This window comes from Myxine glutinosa, chromosome 10, assembly GCF_964187855.1.
Source record: "Myxine glutinosa chromosome 10, kmMyxGlut1.1, whole genome shotgun sequence".
NCBI classification, from domain to species: Eukaryota; Metazoa; Chordata; class Myxini; order Myxiniformes; family Myxinidae; genus Myxine; species Myxine glutinosa.
In genome coordinates, this window is record NC_136270.1 from 135,246,044 (window position 1) to 135,260,768 (window position 14,725).

The following is a 14,725-nucleotide window of genomic DNA, read 5'->3' on the forward strand; positions in this document are numbered from 1 at the left end:
CTGATGACTATTGTTGATGGCTGATGACTGTTGTTGATGGTTGATGACTGTTGTTGATGGTTGATGACTGTTGTTGATGGTTGATGACTGTCGTTGATGGTTTATGACAGCTGTTGATGGTTGATTACTGTTGTTGATGGTTGATGACAGTTGAATAACGACGAAAGCAGCAAGATCGGTCTCGACCCAGCCGATTTGTCCTCAACAACAGTGTTCAGCAACTGGCGGCCTATTCTTTACGAAAGACATTGTGGGATATTCTAACGTCCGTTGACAACCAATTCTAGCAGATGGGTCTTCAAGTTAACCAACGTTCCATCTGAGGAACGGCGTACCATCGTGGCGGTTTATCATCTGAAGGTGAGTACACTCCCTCTCGAGCCATGTTACTATCCCAGCTGTGTTGGTAAGAAGTGAGTCCAATGTAAGAAAGGTTTGTCCTTTTTTTTCTGTACTACAGTTGCTCATCTACATACCTTAATACCCCTCTTCCCTTGATTGTGGAACTCTTTCCAAGTCTGTCATTCCAAGGCCTCCCCTCCAGTATTTGAAGTCTGCCCCACACCAAGACCTCAATGTCTCTCCCGATTCCTGCCTCTGAGCTTTACTATACCAACTGTGACCCTCTTCCTACTCTTCATCCATATTTATTTTTCTGTCTGACTGTTTTCCCTTTTGCTACATTTTGGGTCTGTCGATTATTTTTGTATACAGAGTCAAGGCACCTGGAGCGAGTTAGAACACCGAATGGACAAACAATGGGGGTGATGGGCAGGAAAGAGTGCATGGGGTGGACAAGATGGATACAAAAGGAAACTCTCCAGAATGAAGAACTGGCAATTTGGGGGAGGTGGGCATTGGGTGAGAGGAAGGTTAACGAGGGTAGAAACAATCATGGTTTTGGATGGGGGATGATCTGAGATGGTGGTGAACAGCTGTCTTGAAGAGTTGGAGAGAAGAATGAGACTGAAGGGAATGTGGAGGTTCCACAGATGGGGAAAAAGAGGAACGAATGAGTGGAGTTGAGCAGAGATCCTGGATTTTGAAATTTCACCAGAATGGGGATGATGATGGACAACGTGCACCCTGCAGAAACCTGGTGGTGGGTGGAGGGGAGGGGACAAACACGGATAGAGGAGAGGGTACAATACCAAGAAGGAGGTGGTCGAAGACAAGGACCACTGGCCTCTCTGCAAAGGGAGAGTGATAGACCCACAGACTCAGCTTCAGCACGGGATATCTCAATGATCTTGAAGGCCTTGGTTTCTACTGTGTCCACCTGAGCAGGGTGAGGCAGGAGAGTCAGCCCAGAGGAGAGAGCAGTACTCCATCAACCTATGGATGAAGGCCTTGTAGGTGAATAGGGGTTCAGGTGTGCCAAGGAGGGACTTTGCATCCATTTATATCTATCCACCATGTTATGACCCCGCACATGTGAAGCAAAAAGCGGGGAGAGGCAATTGGTTCACTACTGTCTGTCCTTCCATCCACAAGACCATTTTTTGATTGAGGAACAACTTATTTCTATTGAGTGTTGTATTTTGAACACAAATCGGAACATGAATCAGAAAACGAACCTGCAGTTTAGCAGTAATTTGGCTCTGAATTTGTCCTGATCACACGTGTGCAGAGAGAAGTGAGATTTTTTTTTTTTAGCTCACCTCGAACGTCGTTCCGGGAAGGTTATGCGATGGCGCATCGTCCGTCCTTCCGTCCGTAAACACTTGAAACTTCTCCGAAACCGCTGAAGGGATTGTGACTAAAGTTTGTTCACGGCATTAAAAAAATCTGGTTTAAGGGGGTGCACCGCGGTCAAAGTGGATCCGGGTTTGACCCCCCAAAATAGGAATTCGCTTTTTTCTCTGAAACTACACACAATATTTCGATGAAACTTCACCACAACTTTCATCACCCGTGATGTAGCGAAGTTTGTTCACGGCACTAAGAAAAATCAAAGTCTGAGGGGGTCTACGGGGGGTCAAAGTGGGTCCAGGTTTGACCCCCCAAAATAGGTATTTGTTTGTTTGTTTAAAGTCTTATGATTATGTTAGTATGATTCTACATGTTGCCCTGTCTTCTAGCGACCATTTAAATTGGTTTAAAATACCTTTAGTTGCTGCAGTATAGTGTTTATTCTACGAGGTGAGCACCAGGGGTACCGTGAAATGGGGTGAATAGGGACAGCAAGGTGAATAGGGACACAAACTGAAAAAAAGGTTCGGAAACTTTTTTCGCTGAAAATTGATAACCCTACTGATTTTTTGATATTTGGGTTGAAAGTGTTCTCTTGTTTTTTTTAAAAAGCAACTTATAGTCCCTATTAACCCCATATATGGGTTAAATAGGAATAAATAGGATTTTTATGGCTGTCCCTATTCACCCCGTTTTACGGGTGAATAGGGACAGTCACTAATACAAAAAATAATAATCAAGAAATAGGGAAAGTTTGGAGAAACCTTTTATCCCATATTTTTTTCATTGGCACCGTGGTTTATATTACGGGTGCATATTATGTGCATCCATCTGAGCTATCAATTTAGCAATAAGTTGGAAACTCAGGATTGTTTCTTGATTATTATTTTTTGTATTAGTGACTGTCCCTGTTCACCCGTAAAACGGGGTGAATAGGGACAGCCATAAAAATCCTATTTATTCCTATTTAACCCATATATGGGGTTAATAGGGACTAAAAGTTGATTTTAAAAAAAACAAGAGAACACTTTCAACCCAAATATCAACAAATCAGTATGGTTAGCAATTTTCAGAGAAAAAGGTTTCCGAACCTTTTTTTCAGTTTGTGTCCCTATTCACCTTGCTCTCCCTATTCACCCCATTTCACGGTATTGCTTCTATTTTTTTTTTTTTTTTTTTTTTTTTTTTGTATACTGAATCGAGGCTCGTGAAAGAGCTAACATTTACTTCACAAACAAATCAACCAGACAAACAAAATATATAAAAAGAGGGAGCGGAAAACAAGATGGGGAGAGAAGGGGAAGCACACAAACACAACATTTGAGAGCAGGGAGATGTGTGGAAGGGAGAGGGCTTGGGGGGAGGAGGCGTGCGAAGTGGGGGGGGGGGGGGGGGGGGGAGAAGGATAAAGCACAAGGACACCAAGGACTTCCAGGACAGAAGTTGGTATTTCAAAAAAGTGGAATTTGGGTGAAATTAGCGGGGGTAGAAAAGATCAAGGTTTTGGATGGGGGAAGATAAGAGATGGTGGTGAACAGCTGTTTTAAAGACCTGGAGGGTGGAGTGGGATTGAAGAGAGTGAGGGAGTTTGTTCCAGAGGCGGGAGAAAAGAGGAATGAAGGAGTGAAGGTGAGCAGAGAGTCTTGATTTTGGCAGTTTAACCATAAGAGGGTTGCAGGCAGATCTTGTGCGACCTGTAGGAATATTTGCGGGACAGAGCCCAGAGAGAGCTGGGGGGGTAAGGCCAGAGAGGAGTCGGTAGAAGACGGAAAGACCACCAACCTACCTGCGGTGAGTGAGTGAAAGTCCCTTGGAGTTAGCTTCATCGCGGGAGATTCCAATGATTCTGAACGCTTTGGTTTCAACAGCGTGAAGACGAGCTAGGTGTGAGGCAGGAGCACCAGCCCAGAGGGGAGAGCAGTATTCCATTGAGCTGCGGATGAAAGCCTTGTATGTGGTGAGGAGCTCAGGTGTGCCAAGGAAGGACTTCGCACGACGGAGGATGCCCAGTTGGCGACTGGCTTTGGAGGCCAAAGGTTTCCAGGCCAAAGGTTTGGAGGTTTCCCCTTCTCTCCCCATCTTGTCTTCCGCTCCCTCTTTTTGTATATTTTGTTTGTCTGGTTGATTTGTTTGTGAAATAAATGTTAGCTCTTTCACGAGCCTCGATTCAGTATACAAAAAAAAACTACCCCCGCTAATTTCGGTCCCCTTGTGTTTTATACTTCTCCCACCCCCCCCCCCCCCCCTTCCCACGCCTCCTGCCCCCAAGCCCTCTCCCTCCCACACTTCTCCCCTGCTCTCAAATGTTGTGGTTGTGTGCTTCCCTTCTCTCCCCATCTTGTCTTCCGCTCCCTCTTTTTGTATATTTTGTTTGTCTGGTTGATTTGTTTGTGAAATAAATGTTAGCTCTTTCACGAGCCTCGATTCAGTATACAAAAAAAAAAAAAAATGTGGGTTTTCCCAGGAAAGATCATGGCAGATAGTGAGACCCAAAAGCTTGAGTGACAGAACTTCTTGGAGAGGATTATTCAGAAAGTGGATGGGAGGGTTTTCCAGTCGGTCTTTTCGGAGAGACATCGTAAGAGTGTGAGATTTGTCAGGATTGAAAGACATGTTCCACTTGTTTGAACCAGTCTGTGATTTTGTCCAGGTCTGCAAAGAGTGAGGAGGCTGCAGACTGCCGATCTGAGGGATGAAGAATGGAGCGACAGAGAGTAGAGTCATCAGCAAAGAGATAGAGAGGATTTTCAAGAGAGTCAGAGAGATCATTGATGAAGACCAGAAAAAGCACAGGGCCCAGAACACTGCCTTGGGGAACTCCAGCCTGAACAGGAAGAGGAGATGAGAGAAACCCATTCAGGGCCACAGGTTGACTACGACTAGAGAGGAAGTCCGCCAGCCATGCGTGGAGATTTCCATGGATACCAAAAGAGGAGAGTTTGGTGAGCAGAGCGGGGTGCCAGACCGTATCGAAGGCACTATGTCAAGGGAGACTGCTCTGTGTGCCTTTTATGGCAGTCAAACAAAATTGAAAATCATTCCAAATGGGAAACTTACTGTTTTTAATGATGGTATAAAGGACAAAAACAACAGGCATGAAGAACTAATGTAACATGTTGGATATGGTGGTGTAATAGACACTAGGTAAATGGCGGTAAACTTCCATAATTTATTTAATACGACCTTTAAAATCTTTATTTTATTTAAATTTAATCTTATAATAATTAACCAATGTAGACATAAATCACCTTCTTATTGCTTCCAAAACCTCCAGTTTTGAAGAATGTGGACTTGTTTATAAATAGGTGGTGTATAAGCTAAACAGCGGTAAAGTTCTCGAATTTTATTTTATACAATCTTTAAAATCTTTACTTTATTTCAATTGAATTATATACTTAAACACTGCGTAGGGTGAGGCGTTCTATTCACTCTCTAGTTTTGTATATATTTGCATATATCCCCCATGGTATTCTTGGCCATCCCCATGTTACAATTTGTATCGATCCCCCTCTCCCACTCCCTTCCTCTCCCACTCCCTTCCTCTCCCTACTCCCTTCCTCTCCCACTCCCTTCCTCTCCCACTCCCTTCCTTTCCCACTCTCCCACTCCCTTCCTCTGCCATTCCCTCCCTCTCACACTCCCTCCCTCCTTCCCTTCTTACCTCCCTCCTTCCCTCCCACCCTCCCTTCTTGCCTGCCTTCTTGCCTTCCTCTCCCTCCCTTCTTGCCTCCCTCCCCCTCCCATCTTGCCTCCCTCCCCCTCCCTTCTTGCCTCCCTCCCCCTCCCTTCTTGCCTCCCTCCCCCTCCCTTCTTGCCTCCCTCCCCCTCCCTTCTTGCCTCCCTCCCCCTCCCTTCTTGCCTCCCTCCCCCTCCCTTCTTGCCTCCCTCCCCCTCCCTTCTTGCCTCCCTCCCCCTCCCTTCTTGCCTCCCTCCCCTCCCTTCTTGCCTCCCTCCCCCTCCCTTCTTGCCTCCCTCCCCCTCCCTTCTTGCCTCCCTCCCCCTCCCTTCTTGCCTCCCTCTCCCTCCCTTCTTGCCTCCCTCTCCCTCCCTTCTTGCCTCCCTCTCCCTCCCTTCTTGCCTCCCTCTCCCTCCCTTCTTGCCTCCCTCTCCCTCCCTTCTTGCCTCCCTCTCCCTCCCTTCTTGCCTCCCTCTCCCTCCCTTCTTGCCTCCCTCCCCCTCCCTTCTTGCCTCCCTCCCCCTCCCTTCTTGCCTCCCTCCCCCTCCCTTCTTGCCTCCCTCCCCCTCCCTTCTTGCCTCCCTCCCCCTCCCTTCTTGCCTCCCTCCCCCTCCCTTCTTGCCTCCCTCCCCCTCCCTTCTTGCCTCCCTCCCCCTCCCTTCTTGCCTCCCTCCCCCTCCCTTCTTGCCTCCCTCCCCCTCCCTTCTTGCCTCCCTCCCCCTCCCTTCTTGCCTCCCTCTCCCTCCCCCTCCCTTCTTGCCTCCCTCTCCCTCCCCCTCCCTTCTTTCCCCCCCCTCCCTTCTTGCCTCCCTCCCCCTCCCTTCTTGCCTCCCTCCCCCTCCCTTCTTGCCTCCCTCCCCCTCCCTTCTTGCCTCCCTCCCCCTCCCTTCTTGCCTCCCTCCCCCTCCCTTCTTGCCTCCCTCCCCCTCCCTTCTTGCCTCCCTCCCCCTCCCTTCTTGCCTCCCTCCCCCTCCCTTCTTGCCTCCCTCTCCCTCCCCCTCCCTTCTTGCCTCCCTCCCCCTCCCTTCTTGCCTCCCTCCCCCTCCCTTCTTGCCTCCCTCCCCTCCCTTCTTGCCTCCCTCCCCCTCCCATCTTGCCTCCCTCCCCCTCCCTTCTTGCCTCCCTCCCCCTCCCATCTTGCCTCCCTCCCCCTCCCTTCTTGCCTCCCCCTCCCTTCTTGCCTCCCTCCCCCTCCCTTCTTGCCTCCCTCCCCCTCCCTTCTTGCCTCCCTCTCCCTCCCCCTCCCTTCTTGCCTCCCTCTCCCTCCCCCTCCCTTCTTTCCCCCCCCTCCCTTCTTGCCTCCCTCCCCCTCCCTTCTTGCCTCCCTCCCCCTCCCTTCTTGCCTCCCTCTCCCTCCCCCTCCCTTCTTGCCTCCCTCTCCCTCCCCCTCCCTTCTTGCCTCCCTCTCCCTCCCCCTCCCTTCTTGCCTCCCTCTCCCTCCCCCTCCCTTCTTGCCTCCCTCTCCCTCCCCCTCCCTTCTTGCCTCCCTCTCCCTCCCCCTCCCTTCTTGCCTCCCTCTCCCTCCCCCTCCCTTCTTGCCTCCCTCTCCCTCCCCCTCCCTTCTTGCCTCCCTCTCCCTCCCCCTCCCTTCTTGCCTCCCTCCCCCTCCCTTCTTGCCTCCCTCTCCCTCCCCCTCCCTTCTTGCCTCACTCCTCCTCCCTTCTTGCCTCCCTCTCCCTCCCTTCTTGCCTCCCTCTCCCTCCCTTCTTGCCTCCCTCTCCCTCCCTTCTTGCCTCCCTCTCCCTCCCTTCTTGCCTCCCTCTCCCTCCCTTCTTTCCTCCCTCTCCCTCCCTTCTTGCCTCCCTCTCCCTCCCTTCTTGCCTCCCTCTCCCTCCCTTCTTTCCTCCCTCTCCTTCCCTTCTTGCCTCCCTCTCCCTCTCTTCTTGCCTCCCTCTCCTTCCCTTCTTGCCTCCCTCTCCCTCTCTTCTTGCCTCCCTCTCCCTCCCCCTCCCTGCCTCCCTCTCCCTCCCCCTCCCTTCTTGCCTCCCTTCTTGCCTCCCTTCTTGCCTCCCTTCTTGCCTCCCTCTCCCTCTCTTCTTGCCTCCCTCTCCCTCTCTTCTTGCCTCCCTCTCCCTCTCTTCTTGCCTCCCTTCCTCTCTTCTTGCCTCCTCCTCTTGGCGGCCTTGGTTTTATGTATAAAGATTTGAGATGACATGACATGTGTGGTGAAAGCTCCCGTGTAGCTTACGCTAATGATACCTGTCTGGACACTCACCTTTTTCTGTTTCGATGCTCACTATGCAATTTTGAATATTCCGTTAGCATCCTTTGATCGTGAATATAATTCTTCTTTCCGAGCTAACCGGAAGCCATTTTGTGCGTCGCCACATTCCACAGTGCCTTCATCGAGCATGACGCGCCTCGTCCGGTCACGGACGCAGTCGCGGAACTCCAGCATCTGCTCCATTGATGACGGGCGCATGCGCAGTCGCACTCGCTCGCAGTGCAGCACCGGAAGCCCCTGAAACGGCTCGCTCGGCCGAGGCCGCTTCAAGGGAGAGTTTCTTGGATCTCGGGTGCTGCGGGTGGTTTCCATCGAGGTTGTTCGTTAGTCGATGGTTTCCATCGAGGTTGTTCGTTAGTCGATGGTTTCCATCGAGGTTTCCATGGTGGATGTTCGTTCGTTGATCCCCTGAATGTTCTTGTCTAAAAAGCAACAATAAAACTTCTTGTAGTAATAATGATTCTCAGCATATGAGTGTAAGATTTGCATTTACAACTTGCGTGGTGAAGCCATTATTAACCCGGTGATCATTTTCTCTCCGGCGTTGACTTTCTGTGATAACAGAGTGAACGAGCACAATCTAGAGGCCTCAGTATTACAGACAAATATTTCATATAATTATGCTAATATTTACACCACCGCTTGGATAAAATGAAATATATCAGATGCTGTTAATGTTATTGACATGAATGGTGATTTGTGTAGACCTCAGGCTGTTGATAGAGTTTTTGAATTAAACTATCTAATGTATTTGATATTTTTTTTTTTTTTGTGTGTGTGTGCGCCTCTTTTCTTCAACACTCAAATTCTGAGTTGTATTTTATTCCGATAATGCTTTGCTGCAATCGTTAACGTGTTCTGACGAGTCCGTTAAAGACGGATCAAACAGTGACGTCTGAGTATGCGATGAATGTCTGAAACTTTGAGGTGACGTATCAGGCGTGGAGACAAAGCTTTGTCAGCCGTTTCACCGGATGCACTTCCGGTTTCTTCAGACAAACATCCGGTTTCTTCAGACGCACGTCCGGTTTCTTCAGACACTTCCGCTTTCTTCAGACACTTTAGGTTTCTTCGGACCTCAAAAAATAACCAGGGCAGTTTTTGAGACAACAACAACACAACAGGCATTTTAAGGCAATTTTCCCTGCTGCAGCGGGGGTGAGCCTTGCGGTCCCCATGACAATCTTCTCCATTTTGCCCTATTTTCTGCATCTCCCCTTGTTAACCCCTTTGCCCGCATTTCTTCTTCCACCACCTTTAGCCAAGTATTTCTCGGTCTTCCCCGTCCTCTACTTCCTTCTACATTCATTTCCATCATTCTTCTCAACCAGTCACTTTCATCCTTCCTCAACACATGACCAAACCATCTCAACCTGTTCCTCTTCACAGCATCCATCACAGGCTCGATTCCCATCATCTTTCGCAATTCATCATTTGTCTTCCTCTCTCAACGATACTCTGCACATCCACCGAACCATCCGCATTTCCACCCTTTCCAGCCTTCGTTGCTGCTCTACGTTCATTGCCCATGTCTCGCTCCCATAAATCATAACATTTCTCACACATGCAGCATAGACCTTTCCCTTCAGCTTCAACACCACTCCCCTCCTCGTCAGCACGCCACTCATTTCGCGATACTTCTTCCATGCACATCTAACTCGAGCAAACTTTGCCGAGTCTGATCCGCCTTCTCCATTCAGCATGTCTCCGAGGTAGCAAAATGTTTTCACACCTTCCAGCTTCATGCCGTCTCCAAGATCCAAGTCAACATTTCCTCCATCTGCAGCTCCTCTGTGCACACCTTACACTTGAATGTAGCTGCCACACTGGTTAATGACCCTCTCAGACCACTACATTTTTGATGAACCCACTCAGCACACATTGTACATTGAATGGAGTTCACTCCAACACCCTTCCTGCACACAGCACATGGCCACTTCCCAGTTCTTTCCACCTCACCACATGCTTTACCACTTGCCATCACCTTTGTCTTCCCTATATTCACCTTCAGACCTTTTGCCTCCATACATTCCTTCCACTTGTTCATCTTCTCCTTCAGTCCATCCATACTTTCTGCAATCAACAGCAGATCATCTGCATACAACAACTCCCACGGTAAACCCTCCTTTATGTTCCGAGCCAGCACCTCCATCACAGCTACAAATAGTAGTGGACTTAGTCCGACCCCTGATGCACTCCCACCTTCACCTCAAACTCACCACTGTTCCCGTCCTTCGTCCTTACAGCTGTGCGAGCTCTCTCGTACATTGCCATCACTACTCTGATCAACCATTCCTCCACTCCTAACTTCCTCAATTCCCATGGCACTACTTCGTGTGAAACCCTATCGAATGCTTTCTCCAGATCAACAAACCCAAGAAACAACTTCTTCCTCTTCTCCATGTACTCCTGCAACTGCCTCACAATAAAAAGCGTGTCTGTCGTTCCTCTTCCTGGCATAAATCCAAACTGCATTTCGTCGATCTTCACTTTCTCCTTATCCTCCTCTCCAACACCCTTTCCAATACCTTCATTCCATGCTCCAATAACTTTATCGCTGGATACGAGCCACAGTCCAGAGGGTCACCTTTCCCCTTGTATAGAGGGACGATGGTAATCAGTTCCCAATCCACTGGAATGCAGCCTTCTTTCACCGCCAGAATACAGATCTCTGTCATTCTCTTCACACCCCAATTTCCTGCTGCCTTCAACATATCTCTCACAATTCCCGTCGGCCCTCCCGCTTTTCTACCCTTCATTTCTTTTATCATTTCCTCAACTTCCTTCTTGGTTATCTTCTCTGCCGGTCCTAAAACTGGGTTACCCTCCATGTTGCCATCCCATTCATTCTCTGCATTCAACAGCATTTCCATATATCTCTTCCATCTTCCTTTAATTCCATCTGGGTCCACAACGATTTGTCCCACTTCATCCTTCAAGCAACTCACCCCCATCACATCACACATCTCTTTCGCTATCTGCTTTGCAATCCTGAATACCGCTCTCTGACCCTCTTCCGAATCCAAGCGTTCTCTGAACATTTTCCTGCATGCCTCCTGCGCCTTTGCTACCTCTTTCTTTGCAGCCTTCCTGGCTGCCTTATAACTTTCATGCTCTGCTGTTTCTGCCCCCATACCCATCGCCTTCTGCCGCTCCATGAACTTCTTCCTCTTCTCGTCAGTCCTCTTTCCAACTTCATCATCCCACCACCATGTTTCCGAGTGCCTCAGTGGTCCTTTTGTCCATCCACATACCTCACCAACGGCTCCCAACAGACTATCTTTCATTGACATCCAACCACTTTCAAGCTCAACCACATCATCCTCTACCCTACTCAGCCTCTCTTTTAATGCCTCCCTCACTATCACCTCTTTCAACCTCCACACCTTCATTCTCGGTTGGTGCTTCACCCACCGAGCTCTCCTCGCACCTTTCACCCTTATGTCGCAGACAACCAAGTGGTTCTGTGAAACAACCTCCTCCCCCAGGATCACCTTTGTGTCCCGGAGGTGCGCCCTATCTTGCCAACGCACCAGCAGGTCGTCGACCCACCTGACGTGTATGTAACAAGCTTATTATCCCCTTTCTGGAACTGAGTGTTACAAATCAGCTCCATCAGCAAACTCCAAAATCCTTTCACCTTCTCCATTTCTTACACCATATCCGTAACCCCCATGAACTCCCTCAAAACCGTCCATACTCCTTCCCACATGTCCATTTCGGTCTCCTCCTACCACAACAACCTCCTCATCTTTCACATTTTCCATCAGCTTCTCTATCGCACACCGGAACTTGTCCTTGTCTTCATCGCTCCGACCAACCTGCGGAGCATATCCCGAGATAACGTTCACCAAGAGCTTTCCAATCATCATTTTCACCATCATCATCCTGTCACTCACTCCAGTCACACTCACCACACTGTCTACAAACTCCTCAGAAAACAGGACACCAACATCATTCACGCCCTCCGGGCACCCTTGCCACACAAACTTGTATTTCTGTCCCTGCCTACCCTTCACCATTCTCACACCATTTCCCTTCCATCTTGTCTCTTGCACACAACCTCTGTCCACTCTTCTTCTGACCAATACTTTCACCACTTCTCCTGATCTCCCCATCATTGTCCCTACAATCCATGTCCCAAACCTCAGAAACCGATCTCCACGTCGGGCATCAGACGTTTCATCGTCATAAATGGAGTGATTTCCACCCTTGCTTCCATCGGGTTCCCCACCTTGAGTTTTGACGAGAGGGAGTGGGGTCCCCCACGGGTACTTCGGGCTGTACCCTGCCCATGTGTATTTGTAATTGACATGGTTCCCTTTTTGAGGCAATGTTTTTTTATGGCCCGATGCCCTTCCTGACGCCAACCCTTTTAGTCGCCTCTTACGACACGCAGGGATACGGTGTACCTATTCTAAACCGGGGTACACACCAGGTGCAGACGATGGAGTCTCAAGACAATCTCACAAGATCTGATCAAAACAATCAGCCAAATATCCCCAAACCTAAACAAAAGGTGAAGATGGTGTATTAAGATATTCTCACAAAACCTTATGAAACAATCAGCCAAATATCCCCAAACTTAAACAAAAATGGAGTCTAAAGACAAATCACAAGATCTGAGCAGTTTTTCAGAGACGTGCAGAATGTAAGGGAATGGATCGCTGAGAAATGAGGTTTTACACATTTTGGAAATGGCGTGGCGTGGCGGCGGCCACGCGGTGTGCGTCAGCCTCGGGATCCCCGAGGTGTGGTGCATCAGCATCAGGGTCAGCCTCGGGATGCACGACGGCCGCGCCAAAACTCGCCTGCGCGTCCAAAGCCGCGAAGAACCTGTCGGCCTCGGCAGCGAGCGCTCGGGGTTCCGTCGTCACAGAACCGGCCAACGCGAGGCGGACTCGTGCCGGCAGCTGGCGTCGAAATAACGCCCGGAAAAGAGCGTTCGGGGTTTCGTCGCCCATCAATGACAGTATATGGTCCATGCGGACCGACGGTCGCGTGTCACCGAGCTCGGGGAGTTCCAGGAGGCGGTCGGCCCGTGCGTCCACCGTGAGGCCGAATGTGGCGAGGAGGAGACGCTTGATCGCCTTGTACCTGCCGTCGGCCGGTGGGTTCCTCAGGACCGACAGGACACGGGCGGCCGTGCCGGGCCTGAGGGAAGCGACCACGTGGCAGTACATGGTCTCATCCACCGTGACGCCTCGAAGTCGGAACTGGGCTTCTGCCTGCAGGAACCATACTTCGGCTTGCGTCTCCCAGAACTCGGGGAGTTTCATTTGGACCCCGTTGTTTGCCATTGCGATGGCGTATTCGGGTGGTCAGCGACAGCTGACCAGAACGTCGGAGTCACCAATGATGCGCGGTGCTACGCGCGCTTGCTTGTACAACAAGAAGGAAGCGGACAACGCGGTGAGTTTAAGAGTCTTTATTAAATGAGCTCGACTGTAGCACTGGCGCGCTCCAGGCTGCGCCCGGTGTATATCCCGCGGCCATGCCTACCCCACGGGCGTGGCCGCCGCCCACTTGGTGCATGGAATGATGCCCTCACGCCAGTGAGCTTTCGTGTCCGCCACAACACTATGTTTTGCGGGACTCGAGCCGGAATTGGGCCAAGTCCGAGTCCTCCAAAAAGTGGACGAGTCCGACATCACTGCCATCTTCCTCTAACTCGAGCTCGCAGACTACGATTGAGCTTTAAAAATACATTTATATTTTAAAAGGTTTCACCAGATGAAAAAAAAGGTTTCACCAGAGGTAAAGGATCAGGTGCTCAACCAGAGATGATCGTATTATGGTAGAGAGCTTGGTTTCACAGTAAAAAGCAAAAAAGAGGAAAATTAACCGCAAGAAGAAAAAGCAGAAGAGGAAAAGTAGAGGAATAAGAAGATTAACAGGGAAGAAGAAGTGCCCGCCGTGCTCCTTCGGCAAGTCGGGAAACTACAAAGCCGGCGCTCGGTAGCGGCCCTGAGCGTCGGCCATTCCGGCAGCCTTCTTTTTATAACGGACACCTTGTCCGGGCGCCGTTTCCTATGCGATATGGGGGCACAGGTGAGCGTTATCCCTGCCTCTACGTCCGACAAGCACACTGCGGGCTGGGGCCCCGCGTTGCTTGCCGCGAACGGAACACCCATACGCACATTCGGGAAGTGCTGCCTCTCCCTGCGGTTCGGAAGGCAACGCTTCGAGTGGACGTTCGTAACCGCTAGTGTCCCCATGGCACTACTCGGTGCGGACTTCCTCTGTGCACACGGGTTGTTGGTCTATGTGAAGAACAGACGTCTCGTCCAGGCTGAAACGTTCAGCTCGCTTGCTTGTGCGCTGAGCAGCTCGATGAGCGGCTCACTGAGCGGCTCACCGAGCAGCTCGCCAAGCGGCTTGTTGAGCGGTTCGGTCCCGGCGAGGTTAGTTTGTACGCTACCGGCAGCGGACGACTTCACCCGCCTCCTCGCCAGCTTCCTGGCCCTTACGAGGCCCACCTCGGCGGGGGCTGTCAAGCACGGGGTGGAACATCACATCCCCACCGCCGGGCCACCGGTCTACGCCCGGGCATGCCGCCTCGAGCCGACGAAGCTCGTGGTTGCTAAAGCGGATTTCGCTACGCTGGAGCGGCTCGGCATCGTGCGGCGCTCCGAGAGTGCTTGGGTGTCGCCGCTCCACATCGTGCCCAAGCCCGGCGGGGGATGGCGACCGTGCGGGGACTACCGGCGCCTCAACGATGCCACCACCCCCGAACGCTACCCCGTCCCCCACATCCAGGACTTCTCCACCCGGTTGGCGGGCATGTCCTTCTTTTCGAAGGTGGACCTCATACGCGGCTACCATCAGGTCCCCGTCACGCCGTTCGGACTGTTCGAATTTCTTCGGATGCCCTTCGGTTTGAAGAATGTGGCTGAGGCGTTCCAGCGACTCAGGGACAGCGTCTTGCGCGACTTGGATTTTGTGTACGTATACCTGGACGACATCCTCGTGGCCAGTGCATCCCGCGAAGAGCACCTTCACCATCTCCGCACGCTCTTCGAACATCTGGGCCAGCATGGCCTCATCGTGAACCCCGCCAAGTGCCGGTTCGGCGTCGCCGACATCGATTTTTTGGGGCACCGCGTCACCAGGCACGGGGCCGTCCCCCTACC

The 14,725-nt window shown here is 51.0% G+C and overlaps 1 protein-coding gene across 4 annotated transcripts in view; it reads left to right on the top strand.

Moving 5' to 3' along the window:
- LOC137433744 (protein NDRG3) overlaps nucleotides 1-8,347 on the top strand; it is a 119,899-nt gene extending 111,552 nt beyond the window's left edge. For 3 of the 4 annotated variants that reach the window (XM_078786141.1, XM_078786143.1, XM_078786142.1), the window contains exon 16: nucleotides 7,706-8,347. In XM_078786141.1, the coding sequence (XP_078642267.1) occupies nucleotides 7,706-7,833 (128 nt within the window). In that variant the 3' untranslated portion in view covers nucleotides 7,834-8,347. The remainder of the gene's footprint in view (nucleotides 1-7,705) is intronic. The other variant, XR_013624825.1, reaches the window with a different exon arrangement.
- The last annotated feature ends 6,378 nt before the right edge of the window (nucleotides 8,348-14,725 follow it).